Source organism: Scaptodrosophila lebanonensis, unplaced genomic scaffold, assembly GCF_003285725.1.
Source record: "Scaptodrosophila lebanonensis strain 11010-0011.00,11010-0021.00 unplaced genomic scaffold, SlebRS2 tig00000024-arrow-pilon, whole genome shotgun sequence".
Classification (NCBI taxonomy): domain Eukaryota; kingdom Metazoa; phylum Arthropoda; class Insecta; order Diptera; family Drosophilidae; genus Scaptodrosophila; species Scaptodrosophila lebanonensis.
The window spans coordinates 21,495,182-21,508,235 of NW_022060538.1; the positions used below are offsets into that span (position 1 = coordinate 21,495,182).

Here is a 13,054-nt window from a genome sequence, read left to right on the forward strand (position 1 = left end):
CCCCCCTCGAATAGCGAGGGCAACAGCGAAGAAAAATAAAAGCGCTATTTTGAAGTGTTTCACGGGCAAACACTTGAGTTGAACGCGAGGCTGCCCGGCAAAATTATAAATAATACCAGCAGAAATATCACAACATCAGCATTTCGACGACGACAACGTGAACGTTAACAATATCCAACACCGACAACAACAACAACAGCAACAACGTCAAAGTCGTACACATTTTGTGGCCCCAAACCCCCGAGCGACATTTAATTAGACTCTGCGGTCCAAGCGTTCACACGCCAAGCTGCTAGAGAGTCTACTCCCCCTTCCCCCTCAGACCAGCACCGCCCATGCCTCGCCCTACCACTGTCCTAGCTAAGACCTTGGACATGCCTAAGCATTGGCATGGCGCTGTGTCGCGTCATTGCTGGCCAAATAAACCTGCAGTTTATGGCCAACATAATTAAGTTAAAAGCTTTTTTACAGCCTTGCCGCGCGTCCAAATTGATAATGAAAATAAGAAAATCCTATGAAGCGTGTTTAATGGCTAAATAAAAGTTGGCGTCTAGATTTTTGTTCCCGTTTCCACAGCTGGGCTTGGGGTTGGGGCTGAGCGCCCACACCTGTATCACAACTTTAAGTTGACTTTCGCTACCGGAAATAAAAATGTTTCTCTGAGTTCGAATTAGAGTCTGTCGTTCAATAAGGCATCTGTCGGGGAGTCAGTTAGCCCTTTAAGGACGGTGGGCCGGGCAGCTGCCAAATCAGCAAAGCGTTAAGCAAATAACACGGGCGCAGCAGATGAAAAAAGTTTTCAATAAAAAGGGATAATTAATAAAAGGGTTAGGCCTGCCGCTCTTCACCATTTAACCGTTGTGAAAAGTCAACGAAGCATTTCTGTTGCTCCACGCCGATCCGCTTTTTGGGTAATTACTCTATCTGTTGCTGAAGTTGCGCTTTGCCGTCTAATAGGATTAGCAAACGTTTTTGTGCGGCCCACAGCCCAAGCCAAAAGTGCAGAACACAAGCAGGAGGAGACGAAAAAACAACACCGAAAGCCGCTCAAAGAGTTTCGACCAATGCGGCCAACAAAAGGCAGACCGCAGTGCTCCGCGCGACTTTGGAGCTGTCAGAACCATAACTCAGTGTCATGTTGGCCGCAGGGCCGAGTCTGAGCGGGCACGGGGACATGCAGATATGGGCATCTGTATGGCTATGGCTATGGCTATGGCTAAGTCGGTCTATCTGTCTATTTGACTATTTGTAAAACTCAAAATGCCAAACCCAAGCCACAAGGCGCACACACGCAGACAAGACAAAAAGCAATTGTTGATATTTCTGTGGCTGTTGCCATTGCCGTTGATGTTGTTGTTGTTGACGTTGCGCAAAAGGGGAAACGAAATAGATTTGCAAACAATTTGCAACAATTCAATCAAAAAACTTTAAACGCAAATACAGCAGACAGCATCGAGGCGAACTTGACGGCCATCAGATAACTCACTCACTTGGTGGTCTTTAGTCTGCTCGGTTCGGCTCGGCTCCGTTCTGGCCTGGACCACTGCCCGGACTCTTTGCACTCTGTCCGATATCGACGTTTCTGTATCTCTTCTAAAAGTCGTCTGTGTGTAAGCGTGTTTGTCTCTGTATGTGCCGTTTGTTTACTCAAGCGTTTGAATGGCGCAACACAACAACAACACCAACGACAAAAGCAAAAATAAGAAGAAAAGGCAGCCACAGCCTCAACTGCAGTGCAAAGAAATTCAAGGTGAGCCTGCCAAGCTCTGGCTTTTTTCTTTATGTTTGAGGATAAGCGCAAAATATTTGCCAGCCAAACAATGATATCTAACATTTGTGCTGCGTGTCTGCTCCCCGCCTCTAAAGCTCCATCTGTCTGCCTTCAAGTCCGCCTCTCTGCCTCTCTACCTCCCCGCAAACTTGGCGTCTTCCAACTTTGTGTTTTTCTTTCTGCGACTGCGGAAAATGCAAGTGAATGACTCTGACTCGGACTCCAAGTGCGAGTGCGAGTCTGACTATTTGCTGACAGGCAACAGAAGGGTGCGGCATTGACGGCAACGGAAGTTGTAGCTAGTCAGGCAACGCATACCGGAAAGCTGTTGCCTCCGATGTTGCATCTGCAACTTCTCGAAACGACAGCTAAACGGTTGCATGCGCAATATTTCAAGGTACAGACCATGAATATTGATTAGCAGGTCAGGCAAACACTGAGCAGAGATCAGCAGTCGTGATACAGCCCGGCATTGGACAACGACCAGCTCTGACTCTGTGACATAGCCTAGAACCGAGACAAAAAAAAGTGCCGCTATGAGTCAAGCAAACAGAAACCATAATGCATATTTGCAGTAGAAACAGCAGGCCGGTCTGTTCCAGCAGCTCAGGTCGTCTGCATTGTCGAGAACGGCCTGACTTGGCGAAATAAAATGCCACTAAACAGACAGGGACAAGCTGGGCGCTCCAGCATCTCTTATGACAGCAAAGGAAAAGCAAAGGAAAACGGCAGCACGAAACGCATATACCCTTCAAAGTGGCCTCAAAACGAGTAAAGTGTATGGATATATCTGTTGATTTGAGAAAAAGTCTATTCATAGCTTGCACTGGTATGAAATCAAGAAGGTATACTTGTAGTTAGGAATATGTCAGAAACTAACTGAGCTGAGTGAGGAAGAGAAGAAAATCACTTTTACTGTTGCTAATATTTTTGACTTATTAGGGAATATTAAATTTGAATTCTGAATGGTTGTCAGCAATAATAGTATTTACTTATCCAAAGCTATTATGTCGACTTACTCTTTTGTCTAAAGCGCTATAATTCAACAACAATCATTCAGCAAAACTGATTTTTTTTTGTTTCATTTAACGGATATAAGAGTTCAGTAGGCCAACAATCTAAGCCCTGTTAGGAGAACAGCCTTGTTCATATTATGCGTTGCAAGCCTCCGGATAAGCCCGTAATACCCTTTGCTGCTGCCATGTATTCAAACAACAGCAACGAAAGCCAAACGAAGCTGCGTTGCTGCAGGAATTACGCAAATCTCGTTTGTAGAATGTGTTTTCAGTTTTCTGTTTTCTGTTCTCTGTTCCCTGTTCCCTGTTAGGCGAAGATGCGCCGTTGAAGTGGCATTCAGTCAGTCAGTCAGTCAGTTAGGCATTGCAGCATGCAAATGTACACGAACACGAACATGAACACACACATACACCCATATCCATAGATCCGTGTATGTCCATGAGCAAATGTGCTTTAGCATTTTGGCTTGTTTCTGCATAACGACGACGACGACGACGACAACAACACGATGTTGCTGCCATAGCTTTTCTTTCATTTTGTCGCCGTTTTGTCTGTGACATTGCAAAGCTCTGCGTTTTGTTTTCCCCGTTTGTTTTCTCCATTTTTTCTATCTGTGCCCTCTGCCGCCTTTGTCGAATGGCAACAGCTAAAACTCATAATGCCGTTATAAACATAAACGAATGCCTGCTTTATATGTGTGTGTATGTGTGTCTGTGTGTGTGAGTGCGCATCTTGTCAAAGGTCAGCGCACGTTTAAGCCAAGCAGCGCAATTAGACGCACAATGCAGTCAGAAGAGTGGTCAGAGAAACATAGCGAGAGGAGCAGGGAAAGAGAGAGAGAGAGGTGGCGAGATTAAAAGAGATAAAACATTGTGGATACACTCAGGAAATATATTTAAAATTTATCAAAAAATTTTAATAATATATATGCATTTGAAATTGAACGAAAAACATTATGAATGAATTCATTTGTTGATCCCTACCTTCGAAATTAGTTAATACATTATTTTTATATATTTTTAAATATTTGTTAAATTTATAACTTTTTTAAAAAAAGGCCCAGGCCAGGGTGACTTTATCAACCCGAAAAATTACGAAATATTGTAATTGCTGTTGAATAATTAATGAATTCATTTGTTGATCCCTACCTACGAAATTAGTTAATACATTATTTTTATATATTTTTAAATATTTGTAAAATGTATAACTATTAAAGAAAATAGGACCAGACCAGGGTGACTTTATCAACCCGTCTTGACATCCTGAACAAGAATATTTGTGGCCATTAATTGGAATAATTAAGAAACGACAATGCGTTATTTCAATACACCTAATTCTGTTTTTACAGGATTTTGATATAACACGGTTTGAAAATTAAAAATTGCATATATATTTATTTAGAGATAAGGAACCAATCACATATTTTTGCATATGATCAACATATTTTTTTACAATCTACCGTGTAAAAACAGAATTAGGTGTAGTTAATTAATATTAGATGGATTCAAAGGTACATCAATGGGTAATGCATTCAACAGAATATTGGACATATTTCTACAGCTTTCCCGGAATTTTAACATTCTCCAATTATTTCATGGCTATTATAGGACAAATATTTTTTTATGTATTTTTCTTTGAGTGTGCGTTGCGCTGACATTTCTGGCACAGAAGTTTGCCATGCAGTTTTAAATTAGATGCTGCGAAGCGCATTTAAGCCAAGCGGATAAAACAGCAACTGCAACAACAACAGCAGAATCAACAGCTAGAATACGGAATGGCACTAAATGGCAAAATAAATAAGCTGACATAAGTAAGCAGAGAGCAGGGAGATGGCACAAGAGATGCGCTTAGAGCCGAAACGCTGTCAGGGCTGTGCGGAGTGAGGATTGAGAGAAAAGCGTGTTATGCCCGCCTGTTTAGCATTTCTCTTGTGGTTTCTAGAGCATGACATTTATTAACACAAAAATCGGTTAATTATATTAAAGCCAGACATGCACTTCAGTTATCTTGAGCGTACAGATTTGCACGCCTCGCAGCTTCAACACGGCGCCCAATTCCCAGCCAAAAATCTGAAAAAGTGGGTTAGTCACGTAGTCTGAGCTGGCGATAGCGCTGATTAAGTTCCCAAAGGCGCTGCTGGGATTTTCGCTTTGAAAAGGCCGCCAAAAGTGTCGTCGCCGTCGACTTGAGACGCAAGTGTCTTTAACAGCGGCTGAGAGTGTGCGGAAGTAGAAGCTAAAGACGATGGTGAGGATTAAGGCGGGGGCGGGCGCGGAGGCGGGGGCACACATGTGCGACTTGTGCTATATTTTCCGGTTTACCACTTTGCTGTTACTAATTAAGTTTCATGGAAAAGTTCTTTGCCGACAGCTGACAGAAAGAACGCTCAGAATATGTACAGCAACTAACTCAAACTTAACTACTAACTGGGCTAAAAATGTAAGTTCATTAAGTTGCATAGCATGATAGAGCTGGAGGCGCCTCATATCGCACTTCACTGCCTCGACATCGACGTCAACGGCAACTTCTAGCAGCCTTAGCCAGTCAACCAGTCAGCCAGTCAGCTAGTCAGCCACCCCAGAAACATCAAAGTAAGCATAATTTGATTAAGACATTTAAGCCAAAGGCCTAATCATCATTAGCATCAACGTAATCATCGACAGTCCTCGTCTGGAGCTGAGACTGAGACTGAGGCTGAGCATTTACTTGGCCAACTTATTACGCCGTCTCGTAGCTGTCAGGGCAGCCTTTGATGCCCAACATGTCGACGTCATTGGTTTCGTGGGGCGGTCGTAATTTATTGAACTCTGAGCACCCAAGTGAGGGGGGCTTGGGGTAGCAATTGTATCATCGAACAGCAAAAAAAGGGGCGTGCCCGGTTTGTTTGTACGTCTGTCTGGTTGGGGTCGCTTGCACGTCGAACCTTTTGGGACTAAACACTTTTGTTTGCAAAAGTCTTTCCGGGTTTGGGTTTGTGTGATTAATTATCGAGAAACTCAATTTTACGCACACATCGACGTTGATTTTTGGCCATAACTTTGCTTTTATACAGTCTAGCCTCTGTGGGGGAAGGAGAGACGCAGTTCATTTAGATTTCAGTTGCAGCTCGATTGGTTTTCTTGCTCGTGTAGCCCTAATGGAAATGTCCTTTACGTGTGTAAGCAGTCAGCGAATTTTGGGTTTCCAGTGTTTGCCGAAAAACCCATTTCAGAAAGGAAACTAAATAAAAAAGTTTAATAGAGTACGTTTGTTTATCTGTGGTTCCGTTTCGGACTTAATATTCGAAGCATTGTTTCATTATTTTAATTATATTCCCTTTTCGTTGTGGCACAACTTTAAACAGTCCAAGAGAATGAGCACATTTATCCAAATCAGAGTTAAGTGACGTTTCTTGCTTCGGGAGGTGTTCATTTATTTAAAGAACAAGTTGGGCAGAATTCTTAGCTAGTTTCTTTAGATTCTGTTGGTTGGATTCTGCTCTAGCTGTAGGATGTTTTTATAAATATCTTTCATTTGATTTATCTGAACCGTTTCTTATCTTTTCTAAATTGAAACACTTGCGTTTATTTAAAAAATAACTTTCACGCTTCGATTCACTTATTAATCTTCAAAGCACACCCAAGTATGGTGTAGAATTTGATTTTATTGGCATTTAAGAAAATATGCAATTCATTGCAGTTTAAGCTAAAACTGCTTAATCTTTTCATCCACTTTGGTTGAGGTCGATTATATTCCGTTATAATTATAGGAAACATTCTGAATGTTAAATAAACAATTTTATTACCAGACGAGATTGTAGCTTAAATTTCGTTCAATATGAGTTTTGTTTTTTACTTGCGTCATAAATATTATTGGGTCAGTTCCCATCTATTTCTGATTTCGTTTCGACATTCGCAAGTTCTTTCCAGGTCTTTCAATTCGCTTTATTTGATGTTTACGCCAAATAGCAGATAATTGGAACTGGTTAGAAGATTAATTTATTAGTTAAGGGTAAACAAATAATACTGAAATATATTTTTTTTGCTTTCTGATATCTACTTCACATCTTTCGGGTACAAAACTACACAAAAAGGAGCAGTAATAGCTAATATTAAACATGACAAAAAATTATCTTTAGATTAATAATACCGAACTCATTTTAAAGATATCATGCTGGTAATGTGCAGTTCATGTAAAATGCCTTTGCCAGATACAAAACACTTTTCTTAATGAACTACAAGTATTATTCCCTTGGCTGCTTTAACTACGATAGAGCTGTGACCGCACTCACTTAGTATGAGAATGATATCATAATGTAGTCGCTTTGAATTATTACAAACTATGCACTCAGCTAGCGATCCATTTACAACTCGAGCTAAGTATGTGTGTGTGTGTTGATGTCTTCTATTCGTTGGGACATCAAATATGCAGTCAGCCAGCAGTTTCATGCATTTTTAAAATGCACTTTTCTACATAAACCTATTAATGTTAAAAGCATTGACAGCAGCCAGCAGCCAACGAACCAACCAACAACAGCAACAACTAAGGAGAACAGACGAATGACGGCAAAAGCACGTTTTGAAAATTTTACGAGCCATTGTTTAATTGCTTTATGTGATGTCCTTGCACGCTGCTGTCATTTGTAATGCAATTTCTACATGACTGCAACACATTTCCGATGCGGTTGTCAGTGTGTCATGCGACATCAGCAACAACAGCAGCCAACTTTAATGTCATCTGAATGTTATTTTGTAATTAGTTGGTGGGGCGTTGACGGCTTATGAGAGTCGAGCGCGCAAGGATCTATTGCTCCCAAGGGATGCGAGTATGCAAAAATGCCGGTGTTTTCCCGAGTCAGCTGGATTGGCTCGACCTTTTGAATATGCACGTGCAAGTGCTCGGGCTGTCATATAAAGATTATCACATTTTCCAGGGCTTCGAGTCCCCAAGCGTAACTTACTCTCGGTCCATTGTCAGCTCGCTAGTTCATTCATTTGTCTGTCTTTCCGTCTGTCTGTTTCTCTGTCGTTTCGCTTTCATCCTTTGTTGGTCAGCAGAAAGTTTAACACAAGGCTGACTGACTACTGACTACACACACGCAGACACATACATGAACATGCAAGTTTTGTTCACACTTGTCGGCCATTAAGTTTATTACGCAACAACAATAAAACAAGCCAATACAAAGGGACGCATATACTTACATACACTCTCGTATATGTATGTATAGGGATGTGTATAAGTGTGTGTGTGTGTAGGGCACCAAGGGATGTTGTGGCAAGTGGAATACCATGCCATAAATAAAACATAGCAGCGGTCAGCGCGCCGTTGTAAGCAAAAAGCGCAACAAAAATCGCAAGTCCGACTGAAACAGAACCCCACTCACAATCCGGATGCCAGTCCATCGCTGTCCATCTTTCCATCTGTCTGGCCTATAATAGCCTGCGCGCCAAAAATCAAACATGTTGACCAGCTGCGCCTCCCATGAATAGCAGCTGGCGCGGCCCAGACAATGAAGATGCGGCCCCACAGCCAAAGGGGGTTGCTGCGGTTTTTCCTTTGCTGCTGAATGGTCAAAAAGTACATACATATATATGTATGTACCCGTATATCGAAAAAAACGGGAAAAAAACTTAACAATAGTGCGCCCCGGGCCATAGTTTGGTGTTTGCGGTTTCAACTGGCGACCTTTGCGCAACCCCACAACAACAAAAACAACAGCCATAGACGAGGCCTCGAGGGAAAAAACTTAATTTATTATTGGCAGCAGAATAAAAAGAACACACACACATATATATACAGATACACAAAATTGTTGGGTATTTTAAAGTGTGGCAAATTTAAAACGCAACACAAATTAAATTACACACAAAAATTGTTGATTGGACGGCGTTTATGGAGGGCGATTGGGACTTCGATTTGCCATAAATTCCTGCCCCACGCCCTCCTTAAACAAGGATGTGTAGGTGTGGCATTTAGCGCACATTTTGTTACTCGTATTTGCTTTGGCGTTTCATTTTATCAAAACGTTTTAAGTGCCGCTCAGAAACACCCAAATACACACACACACACACATACACATACAAGTACACATCCACACAGACAGGGACACACGAAAAGGCACAATTTTCCAATTGAATAATTGTCGCTTCGTTGTGCGGCAAGTTTTCACTTTTGCCGGCCGGCCAAACGGGCCCCCAACAGTCCGCAGTCGGCAGTCTACAGGCAACAGCCATCAGCCACCAGCCAAGCAGGACGATCAGGACGAGCTGCCGTGAAGGCAGAGGCCGGGGACGAGGCCGAGGCCATTCAACGGTTGAATTGTCGGCGGCAGTTTGCAACAGTTTGCCGGCAGTGTTTGCTCTGCCTTTGAATGGCTGGCCATTGCCTTTTCCTTTGCCTTTGCCAGCGATTTCTTTTGCCTCACACTCGCCCCTCGTCTTTCCCCATCTATATCCTTGTCTGTGTATCTCTCAGTGTAACTTTTTGTTTTAAGAGCAATTTTCTTGTCTATTTTCAGGATGATTTGCCAGGCCAAGCGCTGCTGGATGTCGTTTTTGCCAGGCTCAATTTAATCGAGACTTCATACTTTGGCATACGTTATATAGACGAGGAGAATCAAACGGTAAGTGCACAGCCGAACGGACAGACGAACAGGCACCATCTCCACGAGTACATACTCGTATATTGCACATTGGTATTGGTTTCGGAAAATGTTGCCATGCAATAACACAAATCTTTTTCGATGGGTATTAGACTAAAATGGAATTTCGCTTGCAATGCCTTCGTATTTAATAAAAATTTCAGACAGCCACTTCAATCTAGATAAGTACAATCTAATTTATATGAGTATGAGTCTGATACTCCAAAAAGATTGTTCTTTCTAGGAAAGAGACAAATTTTTCTTAGCACGCCTAATAGACGCAACGAGGCGGCTAATTGGGTGCTAAGGTCAACAGTTCATATTTGAAACCGAAAAGCAGCTGCAATTCAAATTCGGCACAACACAAATTGTGCTTGTTTGTAGAAAAGCGATGTTAGCAAGGACATTGATTAAGGAAGCTAAATTAATCCGCAGCTAGATAGCCAGTCAGCGCCAAAATATTATTTTCCTAGATTGTTCTAAATTTAAAATTTAGATTAATGGTTTAGCTTTCAATTTACAAATATGATGATATGACTCTACCTACGACTTAGCTTCATTTTTATTCCGATTTTTGTAGACAAGCTTCACTGACTAATAATAATATAGTTTTAATGGTCCTACTCAGTTTGGAAACGAATAAGAAGGTGTATTAAAATATAGACTGTTGTGCAAATTTATCATTTAACGAGCTTAACATTTTATTTGGCACAGAAAACGAGCGTTACTGTTGTTAGGAATATGTTTAAAGGCACAAACCAATTGCCAATCAGCCCAGCACAGATACATTACGTTTTCAACATTTCAATCAGTTTCATTTTATCGTAACCTGATGCGGCTCGAAAAATAAATAAATAAAATAATTTGTATGTTTTTCTAGTTGTTTTGGCACATTAACTTTGCCAATTATCTATTTGGAGCTCCAATTAAGTGAATAGCCAAGGAACTGTTTAGTTTCCATTATCTGAAATCTATGGACGATATTTTCCTAGTTGTTCCTATTAGTAGACACAGCTTTTGATAAAAAGTGAAAACTTATAGAACTTGGGTATGTAGGTATTTTTGTTAGAATTAAGAACGAATATATTTTAGATCCGACCAATGTGCATTGCTCGACCGACCTCGCTCGTGCAAACATATTGGTTTTTGAAATTCATTTTCATTTTCATTGAAATTCATTGAGGCGCATTGAGCGGGAAAAATGAAGACAAAGCGGCAAAAGAGTTGGCACACACTCAGGATGGAATAAGGACTGGGCGGTCGGTCGGTCGATGCTTAAAGGCAACGAATTAAACAATTTCGTTTTCGCTTTGGCCGAGACCTTAAGACTGGGGATAGCCAGGGCCAGGACGAAGTCAACTGCTGGCTGGGCTGTGTCTCTGTCGCCTTCATTGAAATTCACTTTTATGCCGCCCCAAGCACTAATGTCCTTGCGCCTGCTGAAAAGCCTTTTTGTGGCACAGACCTACACACAAGCCAAACGCTTATAATTCAAAGTCTGAGCGCTTTCGCCTCACCTGGTGCCAGGACAGGCCGCAGCTGACGGCCATAAAATGCGTAGCTCATCAGGCAGAACACGATGGCTTTAAAACTCAACTTTATTCTTATCCTTATTCATGTTCATGTTTGTTCTCCCATTGACAGCACTGGCTGGATCCTGCCTCACGCATTTCACGCCAGCTGAAGCCCAAAGCGGATCCCTACAACTTGTACTTCGGTGTCAAGTTTTATGCCGCCGATCCGTGCAAATTGCTTGAGGAAATTACCAGGTGAGTGGCTTAGCGGGACTCTGGGCTTTAAGTATGTGCGTTCAATTTAATTTGTTAAATGTTGCACGTAATTCAATAAACAACAAATGAAGCTAGTCCAGCGTACATTTTACGGACATGCAACAACAACAATAGCAGCAACAACAAGCGCAAACTAATGGATAATGTATTAATGCATTTATGCGTGCATTTCAAGCAGAATGCGATTAATTAAAATAACTCAATGAGGCCCAGAGACGGCGCTGATGACCCCCGACCCTAACATTGCAGCTGCAATCTACTTGTATATATAGTATATACTTAGTATATATTTAGGTGTGGGTGTGTGTGTGTGTGTGTGTGTTTGCCTGCACTTAATGAAGCCCAAACAGAGCGCGAAAATTGAAATGCCCGTAGGATAGAAAAACTGCATGCACCAAATGTCGCGCTCTACGAAGTATAAACATAGCTCATAATGCAGTTAGCTATGGCTATGGCTATGGCTATAGCTTACGCTGTCGATTTTGATGTGGATGTGAATGTGTATAGTATATGTATGTGGATGCGACGCGGCTCTCATGGCAATGGTGTCTGCTGCATTTATAAAGCATTTTGTGTGAGCAAATATTTGCATTTTAACATCGACACGCGCATTTGTCGCCCGCGCCCATAATCATGCCCAACAGTGACGATATGGCCAGAACAGCAGTGGGAACATTGGATTATGTGGGAAGGATGGGTCGGGATGGATAGCATCGCCAGTCGCTGGCCAAACATCATCAAAATCAGCGCCCAGGCTGCATCACATGTGCGCTAATATTGGCGCATATAAATGCAATGAACTGCACTCTGGCAGGACTACTATCGAGGAGCTGGCGGGGCTGAGATGAGGTCAGGGTCTATGCGTTATTGGAGTGCACTCCGGCTGAGGAATTTTGTTATTTTAGCTATACAAAGTCTGCGGCAATTGACTTTGCCGGACATTTGTGTGTGCTGCCAGCGATGACGAACGGCCTGAGGGACAGCAGAGGTGATGGCTCATAATATTGACATATGATATATGCAGCAATACCTTTAAGTTTCAGTTAGGAACTGCTAGGCAGTCCATTGTAACTAGTTCCACACGCACGGGAAAAGCTTCAGTTCCGATTTATACAAAGAGAATTATTTTCGTACCTTCATATGAAGATCCTTTCGCTCCCGCATAGAAATTGGAATACAATTCGATAAATTCACAAATGTTCTTCAATTTTTATCAAGTTCTCAGGCTGGATTAGAAAAAGGGAATATAACTTGTAATCAGAAATGAACTAGTTCAACAGCCCCAAGAGCTAAGTAAGTAGTGCCAAGGGGTCACTATGAGTACGAAGTGTGGACAGCTTCACCACTGATTTACGTCCCTGACCAGACCGACCGAAGGGGCAAATGCAAACACAAACTTCAAGCTTCAAGTTTGTTCGTAAATAATTGTGAAATATGATGCGACGTTGTTGCTGTTCTTGTTGTTTATTTGTTTGACTAATGTACTTGGCAAATCGTATGCGCAATGTCAACAGTTTTGCATGCAAACTATGTGTGTGTGTGTGTGTGAATGTGTGTGTTGAGGACAAACTTGGAAGCCGGATCAACTAATTTTATGCTTAAATTTTGTTTGCCAACTTGTTAACTTATTTGCCACGCTGTTGCACTCCTTGTTTACGGTTGTTGCTGCCCTTGTTGTCGCGCTAACTCTCTGCTAATGTATTGTCACATTTTGTAGGTATCAACTTTTCCTGCAAGTCAAGCAGGATGTGCTCCAAGGACGTTTACCTGTGGCCTTCGAGCTGGCCGCCGAGTTGGGCGCATTTGTGGTGCAATGTAAGAATCTGCAGCCGTTTTTTTCTCGCTTCCAATCTC

The 13,054-nt window shown here is 42.0% G+C and overlaps 1 protein-coding gene across 1 annotated transcript in view; it reads left to right on the forward strand.

Annotated features, from left to right (window-relative positions):
- Positions 1–13,054, forward strand: part of LOC115621010 (hornerin) — a 101,685-nt gene that overhangs the window by 64,941 nt on the left and 23,690 nt on the right. Inside the window, exons 4-6 of the mRNA XM_030514529.1 lie at positions 9,288–9,392; positions 11,055–11,179; positions 12,918–13,015. Coding sequence (XP_030370389.1) covers positions 9,288–9,392; positions 11,055–11,179; positions 12,918–13,015 — 328 coding nt within the window. The remainder of the gene's footprint in view (positions 1–9,287; positions 9,393–11,054; positions 11,180–12,917; positions 13,016–13,054) is intronic.